A 15,593-nucleotide genomic window follows, 5' to 3' on the forward strand; every position below is an offset into this window, starting at 1 on the left:
GATGTCTTCCACTTCAGTTTGAAAACACTTAGTGGACAAAGTTATACACCAGAGTTTATGGAAGGGTATCTTTGTATCAAATTTGATCTGATTTCTCTAAGAGATGACTGGTTTGAACAGCTTATAAGTATAATGACAGAGCTCTGAGAACAACAGAGTTGGCTTATTAATGAAAGACATGAGACATTTTCTTTAAATTCCAGTATGCTTGCACTTTCTTTTGGCCTAAGCCCTTCAATTAGGGGTGCAGCGATAGAGATTTTGGGGCCTAATACTGATAGCCGATTTTTAAGAAGGCATATTGGCTGATACAGATCTGATTTCTGATACAGCAGCGTCCAGCTGGTGAGTCTCTTGTGGTGTGAGGGAAGGGGCATTGGGTGGGTAGATCAATGCCCCCTGCGGTGAGGGAAGGAATGGGACAGGGGTAGATGCTGCCCAGCTGAGTGGGGCAGGACACAGGACAGAGCTGCAGGTCATCCGGGGGGCAGCTCCCACCACTGCGTGCACCCTGGGAGGGCACAGGTGGGGTGGATGGGCTGCAGCTGCTGGCTGGAGCTGGGGCTCTGCCGGACTCTTCTCGGTGGGGGCTGTGTTCGGGGCAGGCAGTGGTGGCACTGAGAAGGGGCTACAGGGGAGGCTGCAGCCACCCCAAATTTCACTGTAGCCGCCCCTCTTGGCACTGCCACCGTCCACCCAGTACAGCCCTGGCTCAACCCCTGCCTCCACCCACGTGCCAGGAAGAGCTCGGGCTGTGCCAGGTGAGTGGTGGTAGTGCTGGGATGGGGGTTGGGGAGGGCTACGGTGAAATTGGGTGGCTATAGCCCCCTTCCAGCGCCAGCACTGCCCGCCCTGAGCACAGTTCCTGCTGTGAAGAGCTTGGCACAGCCCAAACTCCAGTTGGCAGCTGCAGCCTGCCTGCCCTGCCCTGCCCTGCCCCGCATGGAACTGGGGAGCACATGCCCGCATCCCCCGGATGAGCCGCAGCTCTGTCCCGTTCTCCGCCCCGGCTGAGCAGTAAGCTACCCTAGCCCCAGCCCTAGCCCCGCTCCCTCCCTTACCACAGGGGTCATTGATCTGCCTCCCCACACTCCTTCCCTCCCTCATCCCCTTCCACCATGATGGACTTACCAGCTGAATGCAGGTCTCCAGAATGCCAGGCCATGCTCCTCACTGCCTGCATGCTGCACTGCAGTTGCACGTGCACACGGGCATTTATTGGCCAAATTATTAGCCGCATCAAGCCGATTTCCAATACAGCCAGTTTTGTTTATATCAGTGCCAATCCAATATCAGACCAATCTATCGGTGCACCTCTACCTTCAATAACAGTTATGTTTGAGTAAGCAGGCTAATGTAGTGGCACTGGATGTGAGCCCACTGTATGGTCGTTTTGTCTTACTTTCTGTATACATAGGTTTCTTCTAAAATTCTAGTTCCTTGCAGTAGAAGATTGGCAGCCAATCCAGAGATACTAGGACAATCTGGAATCCTGCATTGTAGCTTGCAAGCATGAATTGTCTTTTTTGGAATGAGTACAGTAACTTGGGACACCTTCTGGTCATCTGCCTCCAGTTTTCTCACATCTGAGATAAGGCAGCTTAATTTCTTGGAGGAAGTATTTAAATTCCATTGGCTTTTTTGAAGCAGGGATTGTGGAAAGAAAAATGAAATGAAATAACTGGGTTGCATGTAAAGTGAGCATCTTTCAAACAGCTACTGTTTTCAAGCAATGCAGGTGTGCTTCCTTGCCATTTTAATTTGTAGATATAGATCAAACTTTGTTAGTCACTGAGAGTTGTTTAACTCTTGAAGGAAGGAGTGGATGTCGCAGTCAGAGGAGCAGCCCTGATCCTGTCAACACCCCTGTCCCAATCCATGTAAGAAAAATGGAAACCTAAGTTTCTTCATGTCCTTGGGCGGATGTCTGCTTTCTTGCTGATATTTTGGTTTGGTAAGATGTTGCCATTCCTTAGTAAGTTTAAGCAAATATAGAAAGCTGGTGGCCTTGGTTAGTATTTTTATTGGACTAGAAGAAACAACAGATGTGTCCAGGAGTGTTCTCTTTCACCTCTCTCCCCCTTTCCACTCCCAAATAGCCCCTGTCCAAGCGCTGAGGATATCAGCAGCATCCTGTGTACAGCAGCAAAGAACCCTTTCCTTGGTCCCTTCCCTCAGCAGTGTGAAGCAAAACCTCTTTTCCAGTGCTTTCTGCTGCTGACTGGGGCTTCCCAAAGCAATAAGTAAATTAAAGTAGATGTCATTCTGGTTAGTAACACTGTTGTCTGGAGGGTTTTAAACAACAGCAGAGAAAACCTTATGACTTTTCACTCTGCTGTACTTAAAGTTGTGTTTCTACAGGCTGCCACGCTCCAGAAACCATTTGGTTACAAGTTCTTCAGAACTTGAAGGCATTAGTTTCTCTTCCCCTCCCCAGTTGGAGTGGAAAATTCCTACTCACCAGGCACAAAAGAGTGAATTTTTGAGCCCTGTAGTGTTGTAGTCTGTTGTCCACATGTTTGCATGTCACTTCCTTTTATTAGTTTTAAGCCTAGCTTCTGAAATTGTTGAGATAGTTGCAAACAAACAAATGTGAATTGTTTTTTAGGTGTTCTGTGGAACTCCTTGTATTTTTTCCAAGTGTCTCCTCCTTAAGGTTTTCACCTCTCTTGTCTTCCAGGGTTCTAAAACTGATATCCTATTGCATGTTATTTAGTTTGTATTATTTGTACTAGACACTTAAGCAACCAGTTACTACCGCCTTTGAGGAAGACTTATTTAAACTGATACCAGAAGTTAGTTTGCACTTTCCAAATCCTCCAATGCTTTGATCTGTGCCTATAAAGAGTAATAACTTTTTTGATCGGCTATTAAGAATTAATATAATATTTTACTAGGTTCCTTGCAAGTTGCCTCGTTAAAGGAACATTCACTGTGTCCAGAGTAATAAGTAATAGTTGCACATAACTTCATCCCAAAATGTCTTCCAAATTATTTTAGAGCATCATTTCACTCGTTGCTAAAATGCTGTTTTCTCAGGGGGGATGCAACAGCTATTATTACCAGCAACACTTTTTCGTGTTGTTCATAATAGATGTTATGAAAAGGAATTAACATTGGAAATAAGAATTACTGCAATTGCAGCTTGTGGACATATGCCAGTTAGCTTTAAACCAACTATTTCACAGTGTAGCTGAATGAGTATATAAAATAGTGGGGGCTGGTGAAACCCACTGGAGAGGCTGTGTTAATATGTTAATATTTCAGCTGTTAACCTATACTGAGGTTCATTTTGCTGTCACTATGCTGCCAGCACTACTACTACCACGTGAGCTGGCTGCCTTAAAGCTAGTACAATTACATATACTTTAGTCACAACCTTGACTGCATTGTCGATGTAACCTTGGAATTCCCCAGGATACCAGGAAAAACATGCATCTTGCCAAAAAAAATAAAATGTGTAACCCCACAGATGGTCAGAGTCTTAGTTCATGTTTTCAGGATTACCAGATTTGCTCCCTAGAGCCAAAGTGATGATGGCTGAACTTAAAAGGTTAAGTCATAGAATCATAGGGCTGAAAGGGACCCTGAAGGATCATCGGGTCCAGCCCCCTGCATGAGCAGGAAAGACATCTGGGGTCAGGTGACCCCAGCCAGGTGACTGTCCAGTCTTCTCTTGAAGACCTCTAGGGTAGATGAATGCACCACCTCTGGGGGGAGCTTGTTCCATAGTCTGGACACCCTAGTTGTAAAGAAGTTTTTCCTAATGCTCAGCCTGAAACTATCTTCCAGGAGTTTGTGGCCGTTGTTACTAGTTTTCCCCCAGGGCGCCCTGGTGAAGTTGTTCACTGAGCCCCTGATATACACCTCTGATATAGCAGTAAGCTTCAATCAGGTTCCCCCTCAGCCTTCTTTTCTTTACGATGAAGAGTCCAAAATCCCTCAGCCTCTCCTCATATAGCTTGCCTTGCAAGTCCCTGGTCATGTGGGTGGCCCTTCTCTGGGCCCTCTCGAGCTTCAGTCACGAGAACTGAAACCATAATGCACCACATACTGGTGAACAGTGGTGTGCTCGCACAGTTCCAGTGGAAGCAGTTGGGCCCCATGTGGGCATAAGTGTCTGTCTGAAATGTGAAACAGGATCAGGACTCTGGACAAGACTACCATAGAGAGTTTTTTTGTTTTGTTTTTTTGCATTATTTGTAAATACTGACTCCTTAGTTTAGGAGCTCTGAACAGATAATGCAGCTACAGAATCCAACTTGTCAAAAACTGTTCTTGTGTCAAGGTTTGAAAATTCCTTTCCAAGAACTTACAGAGCTTTTTTTTAGGCAAATGAGCATAGACACAGACCTCACTTGAATGCTTATGGTAGATATACAAACTAGTCTTGCAGCACTTAAATCCATTTTTAGTATTTTGTAATTTCCAGGTTAATTTTTAAATCAAATATTTTAATATTTGCATTCTTTTCCTTGCAGGCCAGCAAACAAGTTAGAAATATGGGAGGATTTGAAGATAATAAGTAAGTCAAAATCAAAGAGATCACCTACCTGATAAAAATATATGGCTGGAAGGGGCTTCCTGGGCCATGAGGCCCAGACCCTTGCCCTTGAAGACAATCATTTGCCCAAGGCATCCCCAAAATCTCCAATTCATTCATACTAAGCGTAAATGCACCTCCTTTGCCTTCTCTTCCTTGTGAAATATATTTTTTGTTGCTGTTGCTTTTGGGAGTGGAGCTAATGTGATGACTGCTGCTGCATAATGTTGCAAGGCAGAAGATCCTACCAAAGGGGGCTACTGATGAGAATTTTGTATGCCTTTTGAAAAGTGTAATAAGATCACAAGCCAAGCTGTAGGACCTCACTGACTTTTGAAAGGCTGTAAGGTTGTAGATACCTCTTCTCAGGTTTTACCGAATAAAGTAATACTAATGTCCAGCAACATCTTTCTGAACCTTTAGTAAAAACCAAGGTTTGGGGGAACCAGCTGAAAAGAGAAAATACATTATTGCCTCTAAACCATTGGCTAGTCCTATATTTTATTTGCATCATTGTAATAAATAGTTATACCAAAGGAATCCCTGGTTCATTATTTTATATGGTGGCCAGGGAAAGAGGGAAAGGGAAAGATGCAGTGAACCACAGCCAAGTGGTTGTGTAGTGAAATACCATTGGGCTAAATACCCCATACACCCCTGCTACCATATCTTGTCCTGCTTAGCTCTTTTCTTCTTCTTCCATTTCTGGTTTATTCCGCTCTTCTGCAACTCCCTTATGTATGTTCTTTAATTCCCTGGTTGTCTTCTATGCCTATGCTGTATTTTGACTTTCATGCAAACACACTCTTGGTTGCCTCACACCCTTCCTTTCAGTCATTCTCTCTTGCTAGTGGCTAGCATCTCCAATGCCAGTACCGGCTTCTGTTTCCTTTCTTTAGGTGGCAGCAGCTTCCACCATAAGTAGTTAGCAAGCTTCTTGTTTCCATGCTGCTTTCATGCATTTTTTTACCTTAATTGTATAATAAGGTCTGTTGAAATGTAACTCATGAAGGCATCTGTTTCCATGGTTTAATGAAAAACGAAGTTCCCATTTCAAACCCAAATGGATGGGTTTTGGAATTGGCTTTAAGTACACTGTGCACAACATTTTTTGCAAAATTATTTCAATATAGTATAGTTTGGCATGTTTCTTCATAGTACACAAGTACAGAGTTGTTGCCAATTTTACCTTTCATTACTGTACATATCTTAGATATGTTGACCATCTTCATTGTGAAATATATTTGCTATGGGGCCATAATACATTTTTTGAGAATATTGGTGTCATGACAAAAATAATAAATAAATAAAGAAATGAGCATGTATTTACCTCTGGCAAATGCTTTCTCCTTCTAAGTTATATAACTTTAAAATGATTTCTTTTTCCTGTTCAAGGTTTCACAAGAAGCATTGTAGCTGTCTATAGTACCTGTATGCTTGTAGTTCTTCTGCGTGTCCAATTAAATATTATTGGTGGTTACATATACCTGGATAATGCAGCAGTCTGCAAAAATGGCACAGTAAGTACCTAATTATTTGAAGGGGATATCATTAAGGATGGAAAAAAATTATTTAGTGAGAGATGAAAGAGTGTAAACTAGGAATATTAGGATGAAATCATAGGAAAATTTTGGCTGAAATCAGAGTTGGAGTGGATACTGAGGGATGTGGGAACCTCCCTGATGATAGTGAAGGGTATTGTGTGTGGAATAGTTTCCCCGTTGAAGTGGTAGTCATCCTGTCACTTAGAACACTTAAAAGCAGGTCTAAACAAAATAGCAGTAGCCTCATGAAATATATCTTCCCGATCTGTATGACTCATAGGGTTATATAAAAACAAATTTCTTCAACCTCACTCATTTTCTATGGAATAATAATAATAATGTGGATGAATTGGGATGTGAAAGCTAGTCTAGATGCATGAATGGTTCCCCTAATAAGCACAGATGCTCCCCAGTTGATATTTATTAGGATTAAACAAAATTTATTTCATTGTTACACTCCTGACTAGCTACTTTGCAGGTGGCAAGCAGAGTGTGGCCCCAGTATGGAAAAGAAAAACAAGGTAATAGAGAAGGTTTTCATATTTGTGGTGTGGCTATCAGTATGGATAGATGGATCCAGCTACCAGTGAATGAACACACAAGGAGCAAGACAGATGGTTGTGAACCCCTGGATGGCTGCTCTATATATGCAACGTGGACTTGGAATTTCTTTCTGCTTGTATTGTTAACAACTCCCTCCACCTTCCAGCAAAAGTAATGAAAGGGTATGCTTACTTTCTAGTGGCAAGCCTGAGGGCTTGGAATGTCCACCATCCAGAAGTGGTGCAAATCAGGGTCCAATTATGACATTTGAGGTGATTGTTGGGCCAGGTGTATTCAGAAGGAGAAATGTACTTAGCTGAGGAATGGATTGTTAGGATCTGCTATTAGATACAGTGTTGGAGCAGAATGGGGCCCCACTTCATTACTTGAATTTCTTTCCCACCATAGAGAGCTTTCAGGCTTCTGTTAGGTTTAAGTCTGTGTTCCCACTCTGTATTTCAGTGGCTTTCTGTAGGAGTTCTCTGTATGAGCAAAGTGTGAATGAAGGCTAGCCTTTCTGCGCCACTAGAAATAGAGAAGTGGTCCCAGCAATACAATGAAGGAAAAAAGGCAGGGATCTTGCTTGCAGGAAGCTTTCTTAGAGGAGAACTGAAAGAATAATTTTTAAGGGTGCAAGAGTTTAGTTCAGTGATGCCCTTGTTAGACAGAAGGCAACCCTTGGAAAATGCCAGCTTTTATGCTTTGCTCATTTTTTACCGCAGTAAAAAGAATAGAACACTTTGTATTGAAAAGAACTCAAAGACCACAACAGGTCAGATTTTTTTTCAGTGCTATGGCTTCTTATTTGAAATCTCAGGGTTTATTTTGTGAATCATATTTCTCCTACCTCCAATGCTTCAGCATGTAACTTCCAGTTTGAGTTTGGGGTTTTTTTTGGGAGGTCATCTTGGGTGTCCAAAGATATTTAGCAGGTCCCCTCCTGTTCCTCAGTCTATTTGGGTTTAAAGTGAAGAGGCTGCTAAGCCAGAGTATAATTGTGCCTGTTGGCAGCTTTCATCTGCTTAGGGTTGGCTATAGCAGTTATATACACAGAAGGGAAGGAAAAAATGAACAAAATGGACCTGTTGCTAAAAAGAGAAGGGGAGAGATGAGAGGAACCCCTCTTCCCCAGTTTTTCTTTCCATATCCTACCTTGTTTCATATTAATGAATTTACTGAAGTCTGGAAGAAAGATGGAGAGTTGCCAGATGAAGTTTCTCCGCTAAGGCAAGAGAATGGGGAAGCCTGTCTGCATGATGTTCTAAGAAATGAAAGTTCTCCATTCTGATTGACTGTAGCCTATGTAAGAGCAAAGGTGAAATTGTGTATTGATCTGTACCAGAGGGTTGGACACCATAGAATTGTTTGGGTTTCTTTTCCTTCCAGATGCCTCTAGCCCCCCCTGAAGTCCAGCAGCAATATCTATCGAGTATTCAGCATCTTTTAGGAGATGGTATGAGCACAGTAACCTTACCCTTTTATGTAATAGCATTTTATGCAAGATGGAACAAGTCAGTTGGATAATTTTGGTATTTGTCTCTACTCTTAGGTCTGACGGAGTTAATAACTGTAGTGAAACAAGCTGTGCAAAAAGTTTTTGGAAGGTAAAGGGGTTTGTGTGTGTGTCTCTTTCTTTCCCCATTTCCTCCCCCACCCCCGTCTTCCTCTGCTTCCCTGGAGCTGCCACTGCTGCTGGACTGAGCTAGAGCCATGCTGTCTACTTTGGGATGGAGTGGGGCTGGAGCATGCTGCAGTGAAGCAGGGTAACTGGTAGCAGGGAACAGAGGCTTCAGGGACAAGGTTTAGTGCAGGGCAGAGGGGGGCAGACAGCAGGGTCAAGGTGTGGGGGGCAAGGGCTAGGGGTTGAGCTCATTGATCCCCTCCACTGCCTGCCACTACTACTGCAGCAATGGGGGAGGAGAAATTTAAGATGACCCTCCCATAATTAGATTCCATATGTGGAAAATGTATACATTTGTTATAATTTTTATGTATAGAATCTAATGATTGGTGATGGGGGTTGTCTTAAATACAGGGTCATCTTGGATTTGGGTGAATATGGTAAATATAAAAAGAATCTAATGACTTAAGGAATAATATCTGGAAGTGTTTTGTCCTAGTTTTGTTGAGTTTGTTCCAAAGGTTTCTGTGCTGATCAGCAACTGAGAAGGGTTTTGTTCTGGTACAAGTGAAAGCATATCAGAAGTAGACAAATGAAATGCATATTAATAATTATATAGTTAACATTTTAGTTCTTTTTCTCCACAGCATTTCTCTTAAACATGCACTGTCTCTTTTGGAATTGGAGCAGAAACTTAAAGAAATCAGAAAGCTGGTAGAGCAGCATAAAGATTCAGATAAAATTGGATCTTATTATCCACTGTGTTATTATATGATGCCAGATGAAGAAAACCCATTGGCTAGCCAGGTATTTGTTTAATATCGTATGCACATCTCTCTTTCCTGTTTCCTTCATGACAATCCTCTACTTAATAATAATTATATCCTAGGTGAACATCAAGGCCAGTTCTATCACAGTATATTAAGTGTCCTGGTTTATTTTAGGTGGGCAAAGTAATTGCAAACAAATGGTGGATGCCACAGACTTAAGGAAGAGACTTGCTGTCTCTTATAAGACCAACTTTGTTTCTCCATGCCAGTATTGTGTTTGTCTCCAAACTACTGCAGATTCATAAGGGATTTATTTCTTAACTTACGAGTGGCACACAAACTTCCCCTAGCTTGACTGCTCTCCTGCTTTATCTCATATTAAAGAGATAAAAACATATATTGATTATTTCAGCTTTAGAGGGCAAACAGTATAGAATATCTTACTAAATGATTCTGGTATTTCCCTTTAACCTTTTAAAAAGAAATAGCAAAGTTGAAAATTAATAAGTATCTCAGTGTACGGACCTATTTTAGAAAGACCAGGGGTGAAGTTACGTGTTAAAGATAGCAAGTGCTAATTCTAATGAATGTTAGTCTGTATTAACTAGTGCTATTGATCAGTCGCACGTTCCATAGTTTCAGAGTACCATAGTGCTTAGTGTCGGAAGGGACCTAAACAGATCATCAGGTCCGACCTCCTGCCCCAGGCAGGAACGAGTGTGGGGTCATAACACCCCAGCCAAATACTTGTCCAGCCTCCTCTTGAAGACCCCCAAGGTAGGGGAGAGTACCACCTCACTTGGAGCCCATTCCAGAGCCTGGCAGCCCTAACTGTAAAGTAACGTCTCCTGATGTCTAGCCTGAACCTACTCTCTAGCAATTTGTGGCTGTTATTCCTAGTAACCCCTGGTGGTGCCCAGGGGAGGAGAGCCTCGCCCAATTCCTGCTGGTCCCCCCTGATGAGTTTGTAAACGGCCACCAGATCTCCTCTCAGCCTTCTCTTGTGGAGGCTGAATAGGTTCAGGCTCTTTAGCCTCTCTTCGTAGGGTCTGCCCCGCTGCCCCTTGACCATGTGAGTAGCCCTCCTCTGCACCCTCTCAATGCTAGCCCCATCCCTCTTGAAGTACGGTGCCCAAAACTGGATGCAGTACTCCCAACTGCAGCCTGACCCACACTGCATAGAGGGGAAGGATCACCTCCCAAAAATAATTTTTTGCACACCCCTGTGCAGGTGAAGTGTAGGGACCTCGCCCAGTCTTGAACTTACAAACTTTTGTCTAAGTAGCCAGCAGGGAGAAACCCCTGAGCCACGGAGCCATGTTAATTTCCTAATATTCCAGGTTAATATCCTAATGTGCACTGCTCAAACCTGACGAAGGGTTTTTGAACCCGAAAGCTTGCTTAATAACTATTCTCCAACCATTTGGGTTGGTCTAATAAAAGATATCAAATTCACCCAAGGAACCTTGTCTGCCTGCTCAAACCTGCCACTAGAGGGCTGATGAGCAGAGGCAACCTAGGGGCTGCCAGTCTGTTCTATGCCTGCCCTACTTGCTGCTCTCTTGCCACAGTATAGGCTGGGAGGAGTGAGGGGAAGGGCCCCTCCATGCTGCTTGGATCACTCCCTGTTTCCCTCAAATCACCCTGCTGCCATTAGGTTGATTGGAGTGGCAGGGCAGTGATGTTAGGGCAGAGGGGGCAATTGGGATGGCAGGGCAGTGATTTGAGGGTGGACAGGGCTACTCAGAAGTTGGGGGCAGTCTAGGGAGTAGCAGAAGCAGCAGCCTAACAACTCCCTGCTCTGCCCTTTCCTCCTTCCCCATCCACTGGTTCTCCTGTCCCCACCTACCTGTTGCCCAGTGGTTTCCAGCTGTCAGCCCAGGGCGTAGAGTCTGGGATGATAGTCCACCTGGGAGCAGTGCCTCCTTGAATGCTGGAGGCACTGCAAATTGGTGGTTTTATTTCAGCTGAACACCCAGAAGTTAACTCAAGCAAGGTACCCCAGCTCAAAGATAATCCTGGCCTCAAATGGCATAATTTTAAAACAGCTAAAGGACACTTAGCACTAGTTAATGAGCTTTAAGGTGTAATAATTCAGTTTTAAGTGCTCTTAACATGATCTATTTGTAATGTGTAATCTCACCCCAGGTTATTGTAATTTAAAACTTGGTTTATAGCTGAATATTTATTTTAATTGATTTAGTTTATCATGTTTGTTTCCTGACTTCTCTTTTCCTTGCTGTCCATACATTTTATTCCTTATGATTTTACTCTTAATTTCATAAATGTCTGAAGTGAGCTCATGTACATTATCAGCTTTATTAGAGCTTGTTCTGGAGGGATATTCTGAGATCAGTGTTGCTGGACCTGACCATTTTACTCAAAATAAAAAGAGATAATGGAATTCCTATTAAACTGGGTATTTTGCTTGCTTTTCTAGGCCTGTGGACTCACAGAAAAAGATGTTGCTACTATTAAACTACTTAATGAAACGAGAGATATGTTGGAAAGGTATAGAGAAATATGCCAATAATCTGCATTGCATTGAAAGCATCAGAAGTGCAATTTGCATATATGTACCAATGGTGGTTGGTTTTCCTCTCTCAAAATATGACCTTTAGCTATCATGATGTGGGAGCATCAGTGAATTTGTGGTTTTAGGCTTGGGTTTTCAGAAGACCATCTGGGATCTCGGAATCAGTGGAATTTGAGTGCCTAATTTAGCCTTTTGCTAATTAGGTGATTAGCTTTTAAAATAAAAAATCATCTGATTAATCATAGGCATTTAGTAGTGGCTGAATAACGTTTTAGAAAATACACTTGTAAGAAATAATCATACGGACAAAAAAGATGTAAACAATTTTCTGCAGTTCTACAATAGCTTGAGATAATTTTTCTTCTGCATCACACAAGTGTAAATCCAGAGTAATTGCTCACATACTGAAGTAAATAGAGCATACATTTTGGATTCACTTTTAGATACCATTTTGAAATAGATCACAGTTGGTAAGGTTTTTGAAATTACTCTTCAAAGAAAATTGTGGAGAGTATTACAAAGGAGTTCTGTAACCTCACTTTTATAACGATGATGTAGATAATATTGAAAGTGAATGCATTGAGCTAATGGCTTGCAATCCTTTTTATCTGTCTCCTAGAATTCGAGAGAGTTGTTTTTTTTTAATTGGGTCAATACCACACCGCATGTAGCACTTGTAAGGAGGATTCCAGTGCTGATACACTCGCAATGAATGTTTTAGATTGGCTCTGGTTTTCATTAAGCTTTTAGGTGGAATTCTGGGTGCCAATTATAATCTTTACAGCCCTAAATGGGTTGGGATGGTTCACCTGAGAAATCATGTGCTTTCTGCAGTATGATGCCACAGTTGAAATTAGTGCACGTGCTCAAGGTGCAGTCATCTGAGCTATTAGCAGGACATTCTCTGCAAAAGTCTGTAACTGCTGAAACTTGCTCTTCCCACTCTAGATCTGCCAGAACATCAGTTTGTTAAACTTTTTGAGGTTGATAAAAAATCCATTTTATCCTCTTCATTGATTTTGATAGAATTGAGGTTGGGATGTTATTAGCAATCTTTTGTCACTGTTGTCAATTTGAATGTATGGCATAGGCACTGGGTTGGGTGATTCTACAATCATAGAATAGGGCTGAAAGAGATCTCAGGAGGTCATCCAATCCAACACCTGCTTAAGGCAGGATCATCCCTATCTAAATCATTTGAGAGAAGTGTCTAACCTGCTCTTAAAACTTCCAAGAAGGGATATATATTCACCCTGTCTTGGCAATCTACTCCAGTGCTTACCCACCCTTATAATTAAAATATTCTTCCTAATATACAACCTAAATTTCCCTGGTTGCAATATAAGATCATTATTTCTTGCTCTATCACCTTCAGCCACAGAGAACAGTTAACACTGTGTACTTCAAAACAGATATTACCAATTTGGAGAAACAAATAATAGGAGTAAAAATAGCATTTGTTTTCCTGCAGCCCAGATTTTGGTACAGTTTTGAGAACATGTTTAAACAGAGGCTTCAGTCGACTGTTGGATAATATGGCAGAATTCTTTCAACCCACTGAACAGGACCTATGTCAGAACAGCTCTGTAAACAGGTAATTATTGTCTTCATAGTAGTTATGCATGGTCATGTGATTAATGCTTTTGGCTTCATAGTACGCTGGCATCTGAATCCATTTATCTTGAATAATGGAAGAAAGTAATGGAAGGTGATGAGAATAGCTATATTTTTAGCACTTCAAAAGCAGATACCATTCTTGCTCACTTTTATGTGATGGAAAACTATTAGTGCTATTTTATATTGAATAAAATTGAGATGGAAGCTCTGATGTTTGCCCAGTGCCCCAGATGGTCAGTAGCAAAGTTAAGAATGGAAACTGCCCTCCCCATCTTTCACTTTGCAGGTCAGCATGCTCCTGTGGATTATATTTTGTCTGAATTTACTCCATTGCTGTTAATTATTGAAAAATGGAATGCGGCACATTGGAGGAAGTAATGTTCTTTTTCACCCATCCTCTCTGGTAGTGTTAAGATACAAGTTCTTCCATTTTTTGTTTTTCCTCCCTGTCAAATCTGTTGTTAAAAGTTTTAAAAAATTGGCATAAAAAGAAAATTAAGGATGGCCTTAGGCTCCATAATGCACAAAGTGCAGACACCTATAATTTTTAAATTTCTTCATTTGCATGCTTAATTGTTTTAGTCAATCTCCTAAGAAAAAATGTCTTTAAAATCTTTTGTTACTAGTAATGTCTAAAAAATGTTGTTGAGATATTGAACATGTTTTTATTTTTAAAAAAATCCTTGCTGTGCTCCTAAAAATACCATTTTATTTAAACATATGCATTAAACACAACATTTTCTGGTAAGTTTTGATTTCTCTTGTGTCTTGGTTTGGCTCTGCCCTGCAAATTCAATAGCACTGGGGCTGCCAACTGGAATATTTAGCACTTTACATCAGTTAAAATGTTTGATTGAATTGTAGCTCTACTGCAGGAGACATAGGTGGGATCCTTCACAATATTGCCAAATAAGTGCAGTTGGGGCTGAGAAGTACTGGGCTGCAGCTGACAGGTGGAGCCACCCCAGTTCCCAGACAGCACGCAATGCCCTGCAGAGCTGTGCTACACCCACGCCATGGGGCAGCTGCCGCACAGGTGTCAAGTAGGGGGGAGATCCTTGCTGCCCCGTGGTGCACAGGGGAGCTCTGCCACAAGCCCTCAGAGGCCCCGATTGCTGCTGGCAGAGCCAGTGAGTACAGGGCTTTAAAATAAATAAATAAATGCCAAGAGGCTGGGCAGGGCAGCCATGGGGGCTCCTCCCATGTCTCCTCCAGTTGTGCCTGCCTCTGCCCTGGCAGAGGGAGCTGTGGGGGCTCTGCCCTGCTGCTACTTGCCCAGCCGGCGCAGCTGGGGGTATGCGATGCAGGTGCGGCTCACGCTAGGTGGCAGTGTGGCAGAGCCCCCACACCCAGCAATTCTGTACCCACATCAGTGCTGGGAGCAGGGGCTCTAACCTGCTGCTGCTTGCCAGCCAGCACAGGGAACATGGGATGCAGGTGCAGCAGTGATGGGAGTGGGGACCATGTCCTGCTGCCGCTTGCCCCCTTGTGCTTGGAGCAAGCCGCGCCTACATCCCACCCCCCTCCCTCTGCCCCAGCTGAGCAAGGAGCAGCAAGACAGAGCCCCTGCTCCCAGTGCTGCTGTACCCACATGCTGTGTCCCCTGCCCCACTCCGCAAGTAATGTGTCCCCCACCCCAGCTGGGCAGCTTGTCCCAGCCCCAGTCCCTCCCCTTCCCCCACCCCAACAGACTTACCCAATGGAGGCAGCTGTGTCAGCTGCCTGTTTAGTCTATGGCCGCATCTCCGACGTTGCCGAAGCTTTTCCGAATCTATTCAGATGCTTCGAATAAATTCGGAGCTTTTTAATTGGTCTCCGGATTTGGAGATTCAGTTCCCAAATTGGGCCAAATCTCCTCTGAATCGAATCAACTACTGAAGCTTCGCACAGCCCTAATAGCTAGGCCTACTTCTCATTAGCTCTTTGTTTTCTATAGCCTTTCGAGTGTCAGTTTGCCGTTAGCCAAGATAATTCCAATAATAAATGGACAGATCCACTCAGTTTGCAGTGAAACTCCTAGTCACTTTGTTCAGGTAAGAGCTGCTTAATGTCTTAAACAGCTGATGTCTGTTGAAGTAGTCTTTGTTTTTACATTATATTGTCCTCTTTTTCATGAGTTGTTTAACTTCAATAATTTTTTAAAAGGGCAAGAACCAACAGCATTAAAAACAAATCAACTTAAAGCAAATTCCTTTCTAAGAGAGAACTCCTTTTTCTTAAAATTCCCTTCTCCCTTCTAAACAGCTGTGATCACTTTGTGGGAACACAGTGAGTTTCTTAATCCAGTTCTATCTGCAGATGTGATTCTAATTAACTTTCAACTATAAGATTTTTATACTGACCACTGACAATGAATGAGTTCTTTATGCAAGTGTTTCACACTTAACAAAATTGGGTATTTCAGTGGTAAGGAAGGCTG

General features: G+C 42.6%; 1 protein-coding gene across 3 annotated transcripts in view; it reads left to right on the forward strand.

Moving 5' to 3' along the window:
* PEX3 (peroxisomal biogenesis factor 3) overlaps window positions 1-15,593 on the forward strand; it is a 29,056-nt gene that overhangs the window by 12,612 nt on the left and 851 nt on the right. For all 3 annotated transcript variants that reach the window (XR_001373173.3, XM_014605536.3, XM_014605539.3), the window contains 8 exons: window positions 4,482-4,525; window positions 5,939-6,063; window positions 8,017-8,083; window positions 8,180-8,234; window positions 8,899-9,058; window positions 11,462-11,532; window positions 13,029-13,151; window positions 15,111-15,207. Coding sequence is in view for 2 of the 3 variants with exons in the window: in XM_014605536.3 (XP_014461022.1) it covers window positions 4,482-4,525; window positions 5,939-6,063; window positions 8,017-8,083; window positions 8,180-8,234; window positions 8,899-9,058; window positions 11,462-11,532; window positions 13,029-13,151; window positions 15,111-15,207 (742 nt within the window). In the remaining variant the exon portion in view is untranslated. The remainder of the gene's footprint in view (window positions 1-4,481; window positions 4,526-5,938; window positions 6,064-8,016; window positions 8,084-8,179; window positions 8,235-8,898; window positions 9,059-11,461; window positions 11,533-13,028; window positions 13,152-15,110; window positions 15,208-15,593) is intronic.

Source organism: Alligator mississippiensis, chromosome 1 (genome assembly GCF_030867095.1).
Source record: "Alligator mississippiensis isolate rAllMis1 chromosome 1, rAllMis1, whole genome shotgun sequence".
Taxonomy (NCBI): Eukaryota; Metazoa; Chordata; order Crocodylia; family Alligatoridae; genus Alligator; species Alligator mississippiensis.